At 40.7% G+C, this 20142-nt stretch overlaps 1 protein-coding gene across 1 annotated transcript in view; it reads left to right on the top strand.

Moving 5' to 3' along the window:
* Positions 1 to 526: 526 nt before the first annotated feature.
* Positions 527 to 20142, top strand: part of LOC140467284 (peptidase inhibitor 16-like) — a 33424-nt gene continuing 13808 nt past the window's right edge. Inside the window, exons 1-2 of the mRNA XM_072563543.1 lie at positions 527 to 727; positions 19780 to 19998. Coding sequence (XP_072419644.1) covers positions 575 to 727; positions 19780 to 19998 — 372 coding nt within the window. The 5' untranslated portion in view covers positions 527 to 574. The remainder of the gene's footprint in view (positions 728 to 19779; positions 19999 to 20142) is intronic.

Raw genomic sequence — 20142 nt, forward strand, 5'->3', positions numbered from 1 at the left:
TCTACTGCTGGTTAATTCTTGGCCCTTTTTTACCTGCCTGGGTCTTCCATTTTGTTTAGATTAGGTTATTTAATTGCTCTTGTATTTTTTTTAGGGAAGGACATATTCACATCTTCCCTTCTAACCCAAGCATTCCATTCAAATTGTAACTAGTTCTATCTAGCTACTGATCCCATACAGTTGGCTCTGATATCCAGGGTAAAACTTAACAGTGAGATGAGTGGACCCTGCCTGAATGCTATTCCTATCTGGTTTGGACATGGAGTTGACAAATGCGTTTTAGGTTTTTGAATTTCTGGGGATGATATGATTTAGTTCTTCCCCTCCAATCCCACGAGTGCTCTCTCTTTCAATGTTTACATCCTCTTGCATTGCCAATTGGTTTCAGGATCACAATCGATATAGGTTTGCAGCGGTTTAAGTTTTAAAACTGTACAATACAATGCAGTGCTGGCGTCATTGTTTCCAATAGTTATAAGCATCGCGTTTCCTTTCCTCTGCGCCTTGATTGGGACCACCCAACCTATAAAGTCGAGCTGATCTGCTCCTGAGCCGACACAGGATCTCAGGCAGAATGGCTGCTAGTTCATTCAAAGTGCTGCTGCTCATTTATCTAACATGTCCCGAACCTACCGGCGCACTATCCGAAGCAGACAAGGAGGTTCTGCTTGAGGCACACAATCGGTTTCGCTCTGAAGTACCTGATGCATCTAACATGCTGAAAATGGTAAGGGGTGCGATTCCTTCAGTATTTAAAAGCACCTGATTGTTTTACTGCATTATGACCCACGAGGTTAAAGTTCCTTTGCATTTTAGTCCTCAGAAGCTAAAAGTTAACATTGGGTTGATTCGATACATCTGTAAATTGTTGCAGGAAGAGTGCAACTATTCTTTTTGAAGGGAATGATATTTCTATCAGATCGGCAATAATATTCAATTACTAAGATATGTTTATTTTCACTGTATTCACTAACAAAAGTTGTTCGCTACTTAACTCAGCCAGCATCATTTCACTTCTTTTTGAGACAGTAATGATTTAAATTGATCTTGAAAGAAAAATATAAAGTTTCCAGCAGTTTGATTTTAATCGCGATGTCCTATTATTTCCTCAATACTTTTTTTCTCGTTGGATACAGAAATTTAGAGGAGACATGAATGGGCAGAGAACATGTTAATTTTGGAAACGGCACTTTCTTCTGCTGTGTGGGGGAAAGGAACTGGAGTTTGTTCGGGAGTTGAGCAACTGACTGGAGTCTGTGGAAACAGGAACACCAGTGGAAGTCTCTTCCTGACTTGGGTGTGGATTTTGGGGTCAGCAGTCTGTTGGGGAGCTGTCTCCCACAGTTGTCTCTGTTCCAATTTTCTGCCGGATTCTGGAGGCGTCCCTGCAAAATGGGGTAATGGTGATGTCGTAGTGACAGCTTTAAATACCTTTCATCAACATTCACTGATTCACCCAAATCAATACAATGGAAAATAGATGTCCAACATTAACAGTTCATAGAATATTTACCTCTGTCAATCCGAATAATTACCTTAATAAGATATAATTTCTGACAATGCATTTCCTATCTCGAAACCTAACTTCTAAAACTTTCTTTATGTCATACTTGTGCGCGAACATTTCCAATTATAGATTCCTATGTCCACATTTTGCATTTAATGTTCTTGTGTCAACTATGAGCCAAAATATATTTCTTTTTCTCTCAGGGTTTCACATTTTTTCCAAGGGTAACCTTTTGGTTTCCAACGGCTGTTTTTTTTCTTCAAACTCTAATAAAGTGGTGTAGCATCCTTACCATTCATAACTGTTTAGATATCTTTTTGGGGGTGGTTGTATTTGCTCTCGCACAGAAACTGAGAGAAAAAAAATCAATATCCTTAATAATCATGACTGGTCCGCTAAATATAAAGCTACAACAAACAAGCAAAACATTAACGGTACAGGGCAACGAGCATAAATTAGCATTACTTTAAAAAACCGAAAACTCATTTTTTATACATAAAAGCCTTTACCCGAAGCATGCTTTCCATGGATTGGTGAGGTCGCAACTAAACAGTTGCATGTTTGTCTCTAACATAGCTGCTACCACTCAGGTATTCACATTGTATAAGATGTTCACAAATGCAAATGTATGACATTTTTAAAAAAATCATTTATGGGATATGTGTATTGCTGGCTAAGCCAGCAATTACTGCCCATTCATAATTGTCCTGGAGAAAGGGTGGTTTAGTGTAGGTGGTTTACTGTTAGGGAGGGAATTCCAGGGTATTGACCCAGCAGCAATGAAGGAACAGCAATACATTTTCAAGCCAGGGTGGCATCTGACTTGGAGGGAAACTTACAGATTGTGGTGTTCCCACTTATCTGCTGCTCTTGTCCATCTAAGAGGTAGAAAACATGGGTTTAGAAGGTACTGCTATCAGCCTTGGTGAGTTGTTGCAGTGTATTGTGTTGGTACTGCTACTGAGCATCAATGGCCTGCAGAGTAAATATTAATGGAGTGCCAGTCAAGCAGGCTACTTTGTCCTGGGTGGTGCCAAGCTTCTTGAGTGTTTTTGGAACTGCACACATCTTAGCAAGAGAAAAGTATTCACTCGCATTTCTGATTTGTGCCTGGTAGACGGTACACAAACATTTGGGAGTCAGGAGACAAGTTATTTGCTGCAGAATTCTCAGCCAGTTAGTCCGTTTTAGTTTCTGACCAATGTTAACTCCCAGGAGGTTGATAGTGGGGACTTAGTGATGGTAAAGTCATTAAATGCAAAGGGATAATGGGTAAATTCTGTTTTATTTTCGATGGTCGTTGCTTGGCACTTGTGCCATGAAGTTTACTTGCGACTTATTAGCCAAAGTATGAATATTTTTGAGGTGATGCTGCATTTGGACATGGTTGCTTCAGTATCTTAGACATCGCAAATGGAACTGAACATCATGCAATTAGCAGTGAATATTCTGACTTTTGACTTGTATTGGAGTGAATGTCCTTGATGAAACAACTGAAGATGGTTGGTCCTAGGACACGAGCCTGAGGAACTCCAGTGATTTTGTGGGGTTGAGGGATTGCCTTCCAACAACCACAACCATTTTTTACATAGATTACATTACATTACATTACAGTGTGGAAACAGGCCCTTCGGCCCAACAAGTCCACACCGACCCGCCGAAGCGCAACCCACCCATACCCCTACATTTACCCCTTACCTAACACTACGGGCAATTTAGCATAGCCAATTCACCTGACCTGCACATCTTTGGACTATGGGAGGAAACCGGAGCACCCGGAGGAAACCCACGCAGACATGGGGAGAACGTGCAAACTCCACACAGTCAGTCGCCTGAGGCGGGAATTGAACCCGGGTCTCTGGCGCTGTGAGGCAACAGTGCTACCCACTGTGCCACCGTGCTGCCCTTTGTACAAGGTATAACTCCAGCAAGTGGAGAGATTTCCCTGAGTCCCATTGACTAATTTTTGTGGGGCTCTTGATGCTGAACTTGGTCAAATGCTGTCTTGATGCCAATGGCAGTCACCCTCACTTTTGTTCTTCAGTTCAATCCTTTTGTACATCTTTGGAACAAGATGGCATTGAGCTCAGGGGATGATTGGACCTGGTTTAACCCAAATGGAGCATCAGTGTGCATGTTATTATTGAGAATATGCCACTTGATGACTCCCTCCACCACTTTGCTAATATTTGAATCTAGACTGATGGAGCAGTAATTATCTGGATTGGATTTGTCCTGCATTTTGTGGACATACCATTCCTGGATGAATTCCCATTTTGCTGGGTAGATGTATTTTTTTTTGTTCATGAGTTGTGGTTGTCACTGGTTCGATCACCTCTAATTGTCCATAGGAAAGTTAGAAGTCAACCACATCACTGTGGCTTTGGACATACATGAGGCCAGACCAGGTAAGGAATGTGGATTGGTTTTGCTAATGGACATTAGTGAACCAGATGTAGTAGCTGCATGGTTGCCATTTTTTAATTCCATACTTCCCTTTTTGAATACAAATTTCACCATCTGCCACAGCGGGATTCAAAAGAAAATCCCATGATAGTAGTCTATGGTTCTGGATTACTAGCCCAGTGGCATTATTTCTACACCACCATCTCCTCTAAATTGTACTGGAGTAGCTTGGCTAGGGATATGGCTATTTGCTGAGCACAAGTCTTCAGCAAAGTTATCAGGGCCCTGGCCTTTGCAATATCCAATGCTCTCATCTGTTTCTTGATGTTATATAGAATGAATTGAATTGCTGAAGATGGATGCTGGGGACCTTGAGAGTGGGTCAGACAGAATCATTCATTAAACACTTCTACCTGAAAACTCTTGTGAATGCTTCAAGCTTGTTTATTGTGCTATTGTGCTCAACTCCCCATTGTTGTGGGTGAAGATGTTTGTGAAGTGTCCTCCTCTTGTTAAGTCTTTAATTGTCCATCTGCATTCATGGCTGATGGTGGAAGGACTGCAGCGCTTAGGTCAGATCTGTTAGAAATGGAATTACTTGGTCCAGTTTATCGCATGCTTCTTACATTGCTAGGCATGCATGTAGCTACCTGTTTCATAGATTTGGTGATTTTTAAATAATTATTATAATAATTACACCTTATTTTTTAGGTATGCTTTGTGCTGCTCGGGCATGCTTTCTTGCACCTTTCATTGAACCAGGGTTAATCCCCTGGCTTGGTGGGAATGGTAGAATAAGGAATATTCAAGACCATGAGGTTATAGATTACAGTTTTATCCAATTCTGTTCAGGTGATGGCACACAGAGCTTCATAAATACCCAGTTTTGAATTGCCAGGTCCATTCATTATTAAACTGAATTACCTAATTGACATAGTGTTCATTACAATAGCATCCGCTAAATTACCACTGCATAATTGCTCCTGAACTCTTGTAGTCTTCAGCTACAAGAGGCTGCACGTTCATTTGCAAGGAATTAATGCTGTTTGTTTTCTTCATTCACAGTTGGCTATGTATTTGTTTGTTGGAAGGCTTAAAACTGCTCTCGCCTCTTTGCAGACCTACATATCTGCTTTGAGGTTTCTCTTATCCCCTTTGCAGCCACCTTACCATCTTGGCAGACCCTGTCTTTCCATTGTAGTTCCCCACGTCACAGCTCCTCCTTCCAAAACCCCAATCTTGTTCCAGCCAGATGAGCAGCTTTGGTTGTGATTCCTCCCTCTCCTCACTACCTCCAGCCTTGCTACCTGCAGCCACTCCACGTTCTCACTTCTGCCTATGTCACACAGGCTGCTTCTTACCCATTGTGAGTCTATCATCAGCAAACCCTAGAGAGAACTGATGTATAAATCTCCTAGGACCTGAAGGGGTTAACCAACATCACCAGTTGAATTCAGCCCATCAGCATATAAAGGTCTGTTGCTGGGAGGAGCTATCCACTTTTGTGTAATGATGAGTTCTGTATGTGTTCACCAGCACGTTTAAGATGCTTTTGTGATTGTTCTTTACAATCAATCTTCATTTTGTAATATGTACATGATTTTAAGTTGAGTTTGATAGTCTCAAATATAATGAAACTAGCTACTAGATAATATGTAATAAACCTAATCAGTGTTCATCAAGACTGAGCTTATCTTCTACTAAGGGTTTGTATTGGATCCTTCTTCACATGGTAATAGCAACCTCGACTGGTATTAGGAAGAAGGATTTGTGGCAATGAGTGTCTCCTAGGATCCCACATGGTTCCTTCAGAAACCAACATTTTCAAGAAGAACCCATTAATGGTTGGAGGAGCGGCTCCTAGGAGATTATGACAGTTTTGCTTACATGATTGTTCACTGATTTTACCTGTTATTGAATTTTCCAGGGCTTTTTGGAGCAAATTTACTCACCTATTTGTTTTTGCACTGGTCAACAACATTTATCAATATACAAATCAACGCACTCAAAATGCTTTATCAAGAAGATATTGTCTTCAACAACTGAAGTTATTAATACATAAAATAGTTCAAGCAAACTGAATATAAATTTTACAAATCTCAGCATTAAATACATTAGTTAGATGACTATTTAAGTATTTTGATATCTTCATAAAAAAATACCACAAGGCCTTAGCTTCTATTCTAAACTATAACCAGAAATTGAAGTTTCAGTTGCATTCAATTGCTTGTGCATATCCTGAACATTGTAATTAGAGGGATTTCCTGGGACTGAATGTGATTTGTGCATCCAAGATGGAGGACAGGAAAATTTCTGGCTGTAAGAGCTGCTCCTTTTTTTTGAGGTATTTTTGGTGTTGGAGGTGATTTCCTTGAATTCCAGGAGCAGCAATTACTGTTTTATATGCTGTTGCATTGTTTTGGAACTTTGGAAAAAAAAAGTCAAAACAACAGCAGTTTTAAAAGGGAGAAGAGCAGACAAAGGAAGCACATGGTGAGGACAGTGCAGGAGAGAGAGAGAGAACCTGCACAGTTACTGCCTTTGCTGTTTGAATTCGTGTATCACTGGACATTGTTAATTTTCCCAGATGCATTTCAAACAGTGAAATTCACAACTAATCTTGGAGGAACTATTGGGTGAAGTTCACAGCACAGAATCAGATAAGTTAGTTGTTGTTTTAAGTCTGTCCAAGAGAAAGGCTGCAGTAGTGAGTATAGTGGATTCTTTCTTGATTATATGTTTTTGGAGATAAGTCTCTTAATTAAACTTAAAATATAAGCCATAGCTATTAATTTAACCTGGGGTAGTGTTTATAGAGGAATAAGACGGTGTTATTTTCTGGGTCTGTAGATTGTGAAGGAACAAAAATGGCCTTTGCAGTGGATTATATCTGCAGTGGGTTACTGTGGATTATATCTGCCATAAATGCTGTTGGATGCAAATCTTATCAGATCGAGTGGATCGGTTGGAGAGACAGATAGAAGCGATGAGGAATTTGCAACAGCAACAGTATGTGATCGATGGCAGTTATAGGAAAGGGGGAAAGTCTCAGACACAATCACATAGATGGGTTAACTCCAGGAAGGACAGCACAGTAGCACAGTGGTTAGCACTGCTGCCTCACAGCGCAAGAGACCCAGATTCAATTCCTGCCTCAGGTGACTGACTCTGTAGAGTTTGCACATTCTCCCTGTGTCTGCATGGGTTTCCTCCAGGTGCTCTGGTTTCCTCCCACAATCACAAAGGTGTGCAGGTTAGGTGAATTGGCCATGCTAATTTGCCCATAGTTTTAGGTGAAGGGGTAAATGTAGGAGAATGGGTCTGGGTGGGTTGCGCTTCGGTGGGTCGGTGTGGACTTGTTGGGCTGAAGGACCTGTTTCCACACTGTAAGTAGTCTAATTTAGAGGTAGGCAGCTAGTGCAGGAGTCTTTTGTGGATATACCCATTTCAAACAGATATGCTGTTTTGGAAAATGTACGGGATGATGGATTCTCAGGGGAACGTAGCTTGAACAGCCAAGTTTCTGGTATTGAGACTGGCTCTAATGCAACGAGGGGTACGTCGGCTTCCAAGAGATCAATTGTGTTAGGGGATTCTGTAGTCAGAGGTACAGACAGACGTTTCTGTGGCCAGCAGAGAAAAAAGCAGAATGGTGTGTTGTTTCCCTGGTGCCAGGATCAAGGATGTCTCAGAGAGGGTACAGAATGTTCTCATGGGGGAGAGGGTCCAGCAGGAGGTCATTGTCCATATTGGAACCAAAGACATTGGAAGGGAAAAGGTTGAGATTCTGAAGGGAGATTAGAGAGTTAGGCAGAAATTTAAAAAGGAGGTCCTCAAGGGTAGTAATATCTGGATTACTCTCAGTGCTCGAGATGGTGAGGGCAGGAATAGGAGGATAGAGCAGATGAATGTATGGCTGAGGAGCTGGTGTATGGGAGAAGGATTCACATTTTTGGGTCATTGGAATCTCTTTTGGGGTAGAAGTGACCTGTATAAGAAGGACAGATTGCACCTAAATTGGAAGGGGACGAATATACTGGCAGGGAAATTTGCTACAACTGCTTGGGAGGATTTAAACCAGTAAGGTGGGGTGGGGTGGGGGTGGGGGGGTGGGGGGTGGGACCCAGGGAGATAGTGAGGAAAGAGATCGATCTGAGACTGGTACAGCTGAGACAGAAGTGAGTCAAACAGTCAGGGCAGGCAGGGACAAGGTAGGACTAATAAATTAAACTGCATTTATTTCAATGCAAGGGGCCTAACAGGAAAGGCAGATGAAATCAGGGCATGGTTAGGAACATTGGACTGGGATATCATAGCAATTACAGAAACATGGCTCAGGGATGGGCAGGACTGGCCGCTTAATGTTCCAGGATACAAATGCTACAGGAAGGATAGAAAAGGAGGCAAGAGAGGATGGGGAGTGGCCCTTTTAATAAGGGATAGTATTACAGCTGTGCTGAGGGAGGATATTCCCAGAAATACATCCAGGGAAGTTATTTGGGTGGAACTGAGAAATAAGAAAGGGATGATCACCTTATTGGGATTGTATTATAGATCCCCCAATAGTCAGAGGGAAATTGAGAAACAAACTTGTAAGGAGATCTCAGCTATCTGTAAGAATAATAGGATAGTTATGGTACGGGATTTTAACTTTCCAAACATCGACTGGGACTGCATAGTGTTAAAGGTTTAGATGAAGAGGAATTTCTTAAGTGTGTACAAGGCAATTTTCTGATTCAGTATGTGGATGTACCTACTAGAGAAGGTGCAAAACTTGACCTACTCTTGGGAAATAAGGCAGGGCAGGTGACTGAGGTGTCAGTGGGGGAGCACTTTGGGGCCAGCGACCATAATTCTATTCGTTTTAAAGGAGTGATGGAAAAGGATAGACCAGATCTAAAAGTTGAAGTTCTAAATTGGAGAAAGGCCAATTTTGACGGTATTCGGCAAGAACCTTTGAAAGCTGATTGGAGGCAGATGTTCGCAGGTAAAAGGGACGGCTGGAAAATGGGAAGCCTTCAGAAATGAGATGACAAGAAACCAGAGAAAGTATGTTCCTGTTAGGTTGAAGAGATAGCTTTGACAAATAGAATTAAGGAAAATCCAAAGGGTTTTTACAAATATATTAAGGACAAAAAGGTAACTAGGGAGAGAATAGGGCCCCTCAAAGATCAGCAAGGCGGCCTTTATGTGGAGCCACAAAAAATGGGGGAGATACTAATTGAATATTTTGCATCAGTATTTACTGTGGAAAAGAATATGGAAGATATAGACTGTAAGGAAATAGATGGTGACATCTTGCAAAATGTCCAGATTACAGAGGAGGAAGTGCTGGATGTCTTGAAACGGTTAAAGGTGGATAAAACCCCAGGACCTGATTAGGTGTACCTGAGAACTCTGTGGGAAGCTAGAGAAGTGATTGCTGGGCCTCTTATTGAGATATTTGTATCGATAGTCACAGGTGAGATGCCGGAAGACTGGAGGTTGGTAAACGTGGTGCCACTGTTTAAGAAGGGTGGTAAAGACAAGCCAGGGAACTATAGACCAGTGAGCCTGACCTCAGTGGTGGGCAAGTTGTTGGAGGGAATCCTGAGGGACAGGATGTATATGTATTTGGAAAGGCAAAGACTGATTTGGGATAGTCAACATGGCTTTGTGCGTGGGAAATCATGTCTCACAAACTTGATTGAGTTTTTTGAAGAAGTAACAAAGAAGATTGATGAGGGCAGAGCAGTAGATGTGATCTATATGGACTTCAGTAAGGCATTCGACAAGGTTCCCCATGGGAGACTGATTAGCAAGGTTAGATCTAATGGAATACAGGGAGCACTAGCCATCTGGATACAGAACTGGCTCAAAGGTAGAAGACGGAGGGTAGTGGTGGAGGGTTGTTTTTCAGACTGGAGGCCTGTGACCAGTGGAGCACCACAAGGATTGCTGCTGGGCCCTCTACTTTTTGTCATTTACATAAATGATTTGGATGTGAGCATAAGAGGTATAGTTAGTAAGTTTGCAGATGACACCAAAATTGGAGGTGTAGTGGACAGCGAAGACGGTTACCTCAGATTACAACAGGATCTGGACCAGATGGGTCAATGGGCTGAGAAGTGGCAGATGGAGTTTAATTCAGATAAATGCGAGGTGCTGCATTTTGGGAAAGCAAATCTTAGCAGAACTTATACACTTAATGGTAAGGTCCTAGGGAGTGTTGCTGAACAAAGAGACCTTGGAGTGCAGGTTCATAACTCCTTGAAAGTGGAGTTGCAGGTAGATAGGATAATGAAGAAGGCGTTTGGTATGCTTTCCTTTATTGGTCAGATTATTGAGTACAGGAATTGGGAAGTCATGTTGCGTCTGTACAGGACATTGGATAGGCCACTGTTGGAATATTGCATGCAATTCTGGTCTCCTTCCTATCGGAAGGATGTTGTGAAACTTGAAAGGGTTAAGAAAAGATTTATACAAGGATGTTGCCAGGGTTGGAGGATCTGAGCTACAGGGAGAGGCTGAACAGGCTGGGGCTGTTTTCCCTGGAGCATCAGAGGCTGAGGGGTGACCTTATAGAGGTTTACAAAATTATGAGGGGCATGGATAGGATAAATAGACAAAGTCTTTTCCCTGTGGCCGGTGACTCCAGAACTGGAGAGCATAGGTTTTGGGTGAGAGGGGAAAGATATGAAAGAGACCTAAGGGGCAATGTTTTTAAGCACAGGGTGGTACGTATATGGAATGAGCTGCTAGTGGATATGGTGGAGGCTGGTACAATTGCAACATTTAAGAGGCACTTGGATGGGTATATGAATAGGAAGGGTTTGGAGGGATATGGGCCAGGTGCTGGCAGGTGGGACTAGATTGGGTTGGGATATCTGGTTGGCATGGACGGGTTGAACCGAAGGGTCTGTTTCCATGCTGTACCTCTCTATGACTCTATGACTCTGACTGTAGGGGTTGGGTTTGTTGGGGCCACTGGTGTTTCATTTCCTTTTCCATTGCACTTCCCTACCTACATGATCCTGCTATATAGTCCAAAAGCTGCAGTCACCAATGCTGCTGGACTCTTTTCCTATACAAAGTGCCAAAATGCTTCTTTGTTCTGTTGTACCACATAAACCTCCTCAGACATCTCTTTATGTCCCAACACTCAATTCTTCAAGCTGTAATCCCAATGTTCTCTGATCTCAGAAATGTTCTCAGGGCCTAAGCGTAAACTTTCAAAAGTACCCAGAACACAGGATCATTCTCTGATTGACTCCAACCACTAACATCTGTCCAATGTGATCTTAGAATGTCCCAATTAATGTTTTTAAAATGCTGAGATCCATCTCAAGATCCTACCAAATCAGGAAATACATCCCAGTGCTTCCAGATAAGCCCCTCTTTCCCTAGTTCTATGAAGTTCTGTTTTTTTTTCTGGAAGAAATACTACTTCCTGTTTAATTTTTGGAGGTGGAGCAGTATTGGACCAAAGGCAGGCAGGTATACCCTTGACTTTAGAAGACTGAGAGGGGATCTGATTGAGACATATAGGATTATTAAAGGATTGGACACTCTGGAGGCAGGAAACATGCTTCTGCTGATGGGTGAGTGCCAAACCAGAGGACACAGCTTAAAAATAAGGGGTAGATCATTTAGGACAGAGATGAGGAGAAACTTCTTCACCCAGAGAGTGGTGGCTGTGAGGAATGCTCTGCCCCAGAGGGCAGTGGAGGCCCAGTCTCTGGATTCATTTAAGAAAGAGTTGGATAGAGCTGTCAAGGATAGTGGAATCAAGGGCTATGGAAATAAGACAGGAACAGGATACTGATTAAGGATGATCAGCCATGATCATATTGAATGGTGGTGCAGGCTCGAAGGGCAGAATGACCTACTCCTGCACCCATTGTCTAAGATATTGTCTTCAAGTATGTCAGTGACATATCAAGGTCACAAACCCCAGTTTCCTCAAGGTTTAGATTGTGGAAGTAGCCTTCACAAAGGAAATCAGTGCCTTGAGGTGCCTGTTGACAGTTGTTTCAAGTCTCCGAAGTATGTAGGAGCACAGGGAGCACTGCTGCCCAATAAATCTTACACTTAGTCTCAGGTTTGAGATCATCGTCCTCAATGGTACTTTTCCTTACACCCTGTGTGGTCTCCTCTACATTGAGGAGACAGGACGACTTCTTGCAAATTGTTTCAGAGAACATCTCTGAGACACCCACACCCACCAACCACACCGTCCTGTGGCTGAACACTTCAACTCCCCCTCCTACTCCGGCAAGGACGTGCAGGTTCTGGGCCTCCTACACCACCAAAACATTACCACCCGACACCTGGAGGAGGAATGCCTCATATTTCGTCTTGGGACCCTGCAATCACAAAGGATAAATGAGGATTTCAACAGCTTCCTCATTTCCCCTCCCCACACATTATCCCAGTCCCAAGCCTTCAACTCAGTACTGCCCTCTGAACCTATCACCTATCACTGCCCCCTCTGACTTATCACCTTCTCCCTCACCTTTATCCACCTATCACTTTCAAAGCTACCTCCTCTAAATCCCACCCACCCCCCTCCCATTTATCTTTCACCCCTGACCCACAAGCCTCATTCCTGATCAAGGGCTTGTGCCCGAAATGACGATTCTCCTGCTCCTCAGATGCGGCATGCTATACTCTCGACTCTGACTGCAGCATCTACAGTCCTCACTTTTGCCCAATTGGAAGTGATGTGCAATTTATCATCTCAGTCTTCATCGAGAGGAAATCCTAAAATGCACAAAATGGCTTTCATTTTTCAGGGTCTTCTTCTAAAGATCATACAATTGAGCAAGTGTCAATAAATGAATTGTGGCAATTGGCTTGCTGCCACGTTTGTGTGTGTCCACTTTGCTTGGATATAGTCAGAAGAAAAATTGTAAAAAATATAATAAGAAGGTTTGCTGTTTCGTTTGTATGATGAAGCCTTATGTGTCAGTCTTAAAATCAATTACAGTGCTTCCCCTCCTTTATCAGGAGTTTATGAGCTGAAGGATTCCTCCAAAGACATGGTCGTATTATAATCAACTGATTTCCAATGCTGGGTGGCCTGTCTCTCAGATGGGATGTTAAGCAAAAGACCTTTCTGTTTTTGGAGGTGGATGTAATAAAAGTAGATACTTTATGAATAAAAGCAATTGGATTCTCCTGGTGTTCTCACCAAAGCTTGATTGTGTGCTAGTACTTTGCTGGGAGGTTGGAATCTATATAACACAGCACGTGCTGCTGTTATAGACTGTACATGGTGATGGCTGAATCTTGTTAAAAAGTAAACTAGAGCCTGAGCTTGTATAATCACCTGGAAGACCTACTCCAGAATGTGGTGGCTGCAGTGGAGACACTAGTCTAAGGTAGATATCATTTTCTCAGATGAATCTGTAGAACCACAAGGCAAGATTAAACAACCAGTGGGCAAGATTAAGGAACATCAAAGGCTAAAGCCATACTAAGGACTTGGCAGATTTGATTAGGAATGATAAAGAAAAAATCTTCAGAAGACTTCCTGAATATAATGAATTGGCAACTTCCTGAAATGAGGTGAAGCGGTTGAAGACTTGCTTGAAATGACATAAAATGAAGCATGGTCCTGAGTGGAAAGAAGTCCACACTAGCCAGCAGTCCCTGTCTATTGATGCTATTGAAAGGCTGATAGAAACAGTCAGCTGGAAATTGGAGAAGCACATTTCCACAGATACAGAGCAGCCTCAGATCTCCACGTAAAGTAGAAACCATTCTAGGTTGGTACTTTCCTAGATGCAGTGGGCCCAATTGCCAAGGAGATCCTTCAACAGCAAGGATTTTCAGTATTCATTAGCATTCATTATTTTTACTCCCGAGAACTTTATTATTAAATGCAGCCTGTCCAACCAGGGATCCCAGCAGCCAGTTGTCTTGGTGTACTCCATTTAAGATTTATATCGTGTGGCCAGTTCATGCAATCATACAGCATTGATGGGTAGGCTCATTCAAATTCTTGATGGCATAAGGTTTTCCAATCTGAACAAGCGCTGACACAAATAATCAACAAAGCATGTGCCATTGATGATGGTGATGGGGTAGTGGGGATTACAGTTCAACGTGAATCAAAAGTTCAGTTTGAATCCATCAATTGGCTCAGACCAATGATGTCTTCTGCACCCAATACAAAGGTTAACCAAAATGAGGGAAAACGGGGGACTGCTAATTTGAAGTGCTGGTGTTGTGGTGGATGAAAGCATTGCAAGTAACAATAACCAGGTGGGGTTATGCAATACATACATTGTGGCCAATTTGGCCACTTTCAGCAAATTGCAAAGCAAAATAATCTCTCAAAATCAGACAGATAATCTCTACAACAAAAATGAATCCAGCAAACTGTACAAGAAGAAGACATGAAAGTTACACACTTTCTTGGTCAAATGGATATTGCTGGTCCTACAGCAGAATATGATAGTCTGGACCATGATTATTGTTCCATAATGTTGAAAGTCAAGTCCCTAGCTGGCTTTAGCCCTTAATGTCCCATCAGGAATCACTGTTTTTTGTGTGTATATGCACCAGAATGGTTCAAATGATTACCCCTGTCCAGTAGTTCAATGTATACATTAATTTTGCTCTAGTTCTAGAGTAATAGAACAGAAAGCAGAATATAGTGTTACAAATACACTGAGCAATTCTAATATATGAGATATATCTTATATATGTAATTCTAATATATAATATATTAGGAATTCTAATATGTGAGAGGCCTGTTCATTAGTCTGATAACACTGGGAAGAAGCTATTCTTAAATCTTTTGGAATTTATTTTAAAACTTTTTATTTTCTGTCAAATGGAAGAAGGTGGAAGAGAGAGATAACCAGTCAAGAGAGAAACCCTGTCATCTAGAATATCTATCTGAAAGATTGGCACTTGAAGCATCACCCAAAACAATGAACTTCATATCTTCTGGGTCACCTAAAGCTGAAGCTTGTTTGCACAATTTTCTGAATTGAAATTCTTGAATTTGATCTCAGAACCTCTTGACTATTGTAAATTTTAACATGACATTCGGTTCCAATTTATGATAACTAACATCTGGTCTAGTCTGAGTGCACAAACAATTCTATTTCAACCTTGGATGCAGGATCCTCCTTATGTGAAAACCTGGTCCTGTTTAATTGGATGCAATTGATCTATTTGACATGAGAGTAGATTAGATTACTTACAGTGTGGAAACAGGACCTTCGGCCCAACAAGTCCACACCGACCCAACGAAGCGCAACCCACCCATACCCCTAAATTTACCCCTTCACCTAACATGGGCAATTTAGCATGGCCAATTCACCTGACCTGCACATCTTTGGACTGTGGGAGGAAACTGGAGCACCCAGAGGAAACCCACACAGACATGGGGAGAATGTGCCAACTCCACACCGTCAGTCGCCTGAGGCGGGAATTGAACCCGGGTCCCTGGCACTGTGAGGCTGCAGTGCTTTATATCTAATCCTATATGTTTAAATGTCTATTTAATCCTATATATTTAAATTCATTTTTTAAAATTATATCTATCACATATTGCTCAAATTCTGCAGAACTTCCTCGTAGAAAATCATCGATGTGCATCTTTCTGTTTGTGACACCAGTGGAACATTGCAGGTTTACTTCAAGCTGAAAGCTTCAAAGACCTAACTCAGAAATATAATATCCTCACCACATTCAGCCATAAACACCTTTATTTCATTTCCAGAATTACTCTTTCTTGTCATCTGATTCTTCAGGTGATTAAAAACATTCTTACTTACAAAAATACACTTTTGCATTGACTTATGTTCTTTTTTCATATTGCTAAGAATAAAAATCTTCAAGATCATTTCTCCCACAGTGGAAGAGGGGAAATCCACTCCGATATTTTTGTCACTGAGGTTTTTTTCTGCAAAGATCAAGTCCCATGTCTGGCTTTAGCCTTTTGTGTCCCATCAGGAATCACTGTTTTTGTGTGTATATGCATCTGTAGGTACAATTGAGAACTCGTGTCTGGTAGTTCAATGTATACATTAATTTCACTCTAGGTCTGTTCTTTTTGTTTGATATTCTTTCAAACTGATTTGCCAATTTTGTTTCAATTGTTAACATGTCCCATTCATGAGGGTTTCTACTTCTTCTGGTATTCCCAATCTGTTTCCTAGGCCTTTTTCTTGTGAAACTACAACTTCTCTACATCATCCTATCCCTTTCTGGATTGCTACTTAGACGTAATAGCAGCATTCATGAAGCACCGGGAGGAATATAGGAAGGGAATAGAGGGTTATGGATCCTGTAAGTGAAGACACTTTCTGTATAGAAGGGCAAAACATGTTGGTGCAGGCTTGGATGTCTGAAGGTCCTGTTCCTGTGATATATTAATTTTTGTTTGTTTCTTCAAGTTCTCTACTTCCTACAATCAACATTTCTTTTGAAAGTTCATAATCTTTACTTCGGGCCATGATCAATACCAGGCCCACTTTTAGAACTTGTACAATTATTTCTGACTTTTCACACCTTTACCCCATTTTGCTAATCTGTGGGTTTTATCTTCAGCCTGTCAATTTGCACATTTGATTATGGTTGTTTTCGCCGACGGCTTTCCCTGCTCTCTCTCAAATGGTAACATTCCTCCATTTACTAACCCATTCTGACATATATGTTAATTTGATGCCAACTTTCAGTTGTTGTTCTCTTAGGCAAATGATCTTATACTGAATCTTTATTTCACATTCTTCATATTCAGTCAGTCCTTTATCTATCATAATCTGGACCTCATGATTGTTCCCTTTATGTGCAATTGAAGTATATGGCACATTGTCATCTTCAATGACTTATTCAGATACTGTAAATGTGTAATCAGTGTCTATTAACCAAGAAGAATACACACTGTTTAATTGCTATGGATGCTGTAAAATTATTTTATCACTACCTATAACCTTACCCAGATGATTCCTCTCTTTCTGTCCTTTGCTTTTGAAATTAAAATTTATTTCTCATGGCCTTTTATGGTGTTGTAAAGTTTGAGAAATTCTCCTTGAAATCTCAGTATTAATGAATATTCTCTCCATGCATGCAGGGCATTTGAGTGCTTAGAAAAAGTGGAGTAGATTAGCAAGGTGATGATCATTCATTACCAAAAAGGATTTTTTTTCCCAATAAGCAATTGAGTGTAGCACCAGTGAGTTCTTCAAATTGACTGGCCAAAGCAGGGCAGATGTTAACTTACGGTTTGGTTGGTCTGCTATGTTTTTAAGGAACATATTACTATCTGATTTCTTTCACATGCTGTTACTAAAGGGACAGTCTACTGCATGTTCATTAACACAATATGTGACAATATGAACATATCCGCAAATTCATCATTAGCAATTATCCTCACTGTGAATCAGTAATCCTCATTCCTGTCCCTCTTAATTTCTCCATTACCTTGTTCATTATTACTCCTCCCTCTTTACTATATATGATTGTAGATTCAGACAGTCTACAAAATATAGGATGAAGATTTTTTGTTTCCTTATCCCATTCCTTTAATGAAATCATAGCAAATCGAAGTAATGTCTCTTGCTCATGGGAAACTCATAATGGACCTTTTTATATATCTCACATTTATCTTTGATGTCTACCATAAGCCCTCTAGTTCTGGACTCCCCCACCCCAAGAAAAGGACTTTGTCCATTTATCCTATATATGCCCCTCATGATTGTATAAACCTCTATGAGGTCACCCCTCAGCTTCCGAAACTCTAGAGGAAGCAGCTACAGCCTATTCAGTCTCTCCCTATAGCTCTCCCTATAGCTCAAATCCTCCAACCCTGGCAACATCCTTGCAAATCTTTTCTGAACCTTTTCAAGTTTCACAACATCATGGGAAGGAGACCAGAATTGCATGCATTATTCCAAAAGTGGCCTGACCAACGTCCTGTACAGCCGTAACATGACTTCCCAACTCTGATACTCAATACTCTGACCAATAAAGGATTGCATACCAAATGCCTTCTTCACTATCCTACCTACCTGCGACTCTAATTTCAAAGAACTATGAATCTGCACTCCAAGGTCTCTTTGTTCAGTAACACTCCCATTAAGTGTATGTATCCTGCTTGTTTTTTTGTTAGGCAAGGATGTAATCTATGATTATATATTCACTTAACTTTTCCATTGGTTATATGGTTCAACTTCACAGAACGTCAATGGGAAATTATCCCTCAACACTTTACAATTAGTTCCAATTATTCTTCAGTAAAATAATCAAAAGTTCAACCTTGCATCTCAAAAAAAACTCATAATTTCCAATCGTCAGCTTTAAGCAACCATTCTCTATGACCAATGACAATCTGGATCCATCCTATTGGTGAGACAGAAAGCCAAAACAGTTTCCTTTGTGGCTAAGTTTGTTGATGACCCAGTCTTGTTGCTTCTTCCTAGGAGCCCCCACACTGTGCTACAGGTGTTGCCTATCAGAGAATTAATAGCCACTATCAGTTTCTTCTTAAGCGAAAATAAAGCCATTGTAAGATTTGTTAATATGATTACCCACACTTTAATACTACCTTTGCCCTAAACTTCAGAATATGGCACAAGAATCTCAATATGTCATTATGTTGCAAATGTAGCTGAATGGTGACACTCCTCAGCCCTATCTTAATAATGCAACATCGCCATTCAATCACTTTTCATTGTCAAGTTTTCTCTTCATCAGAAGGTATTGTGAAAGAGATCAAACTTGTCCAATCAAAGGGGAATGATACTTTCAATGATTACTTACTTACCTTCATCCTAATGGAGCAGGCCACGCCCAGGTAGTCTTTTCAATAAATGAGTTTTGAGGTACTGTTACTAATCGCATGCTTTTTGTTTCAGCTTCTGAATGTATGGTTCAAGGCTAGCCTTGAGAACTTTGACTTCCTATGATATTCTGAATGACCTAATATGGGAGAATTGAACCTGATTTTGGGGGAAGATGTTAGGGTGGGAAAATCATTCAGTTAAATATAAATACCTATAGTTTAATGTTTCAGCCAATAATATTAAGAATACTTTTAATTAATAATGTTAGAAACTTAGACAGTACTTAGAGGTAGTTGTAGAGGTAGGGTTTTGTGAATACATAGATGAGCTTCTGAAGTAAGCTGCAATTTAACTGCACGATAGTGATACTTACATGAAGGTTGGAATCCATTCATCAAAAAGCTGCTCCACAGCCTTGCATCACGTACAGTTTGTTAATAAACATTGTTTAAAAATAACCCAGAGGTCTGTCCTGCGTTTGTACGAAGATCCGAAGAACCATACTAGAACTTGTATGTCATTGAAACTGAATATCTTATCATTTATCTCAGTATTATTTGCAAGATATTGCTGTTGCAAATTGGCTGTCAGATTCTTACACTTAGAGTACTTGCTTGTGTAGCAGTTTGGAATGTCCTTAAGGTTCTGTCTTTCCCTGGCATCCTCATCCGTGATGTTAGCTGTGTGCTGGGCTCCCAGACAGCAGTAATGTACACTTACTACTTGTGATCCATTGCCAAAATACAAATGTTTTATTTAATGCTAGGTATTTCCAAAAATATGGATTAAAATGGCTGTCCATTGTATGAACACCTTATGATGATCTACAATGAATATTGTTCCACATAGACTTTGCCCATCTATCAGTTGCTCTGGCTGAGAAAATTATGATTGTTGCATTAATTGTTCCAATATTTACCATTTTCAATGATGACCGAGCAATACCTGCTTTTACTTTATTCAGTCGGGAAACATCAGAATTAAATTTCGCTCTGTACTTAAATAGATGATTTTTAAATGAGGCAATATTTTGTAGCAGTTTTTTTGACACCTGTTTGTACAATTATGAATGTTCATTTTTAGAATTGGGATAAAGATTTGGAGGAAATCGCTATTGAATATGCACAGAAATGTATCTGGGGACACAATAAGGAAAGAGGAAGAACTGGGGAAAATTTATATGCAGTTACTGGCCTACTCAATATAAAAGAAGCAGTGAAGAAATGGTATTTCGAAGTTAAAGATTATACATATGAGACAATGGAGTGTACTCCAAACAAGCTATGTGGTCACTACACACAGGTAGGAAACTTTACATTAATTAATTAAATCATTTGATCTCCTTTATTGATTTGCTATAAGAGCTTACTTATCATTTTTTGTTATAATTAAGCTGCTTCCCAAAATTGCTAAAACCAAGTGTGGCTTTATCTGAGTGTTGGTGAA

The sequence above is a fragment of the Chiloscyllium punctatum genome, chromosome 45, assembly GCF_047496795.1.
Source record: "Chiloscyllium punctatum isolate Juve2018m chromosome 45, sChiPun1.3, whole genome shotgun sequence".
In the NCBI taxonomy this organism is placed as follows: Eukaryota; Metazoa; Chordata; class Chondrichthyes; order Orectolobiformes; family Hemiscylliidae; genus Chiloscyllium; species Chiloscyllium punctatum.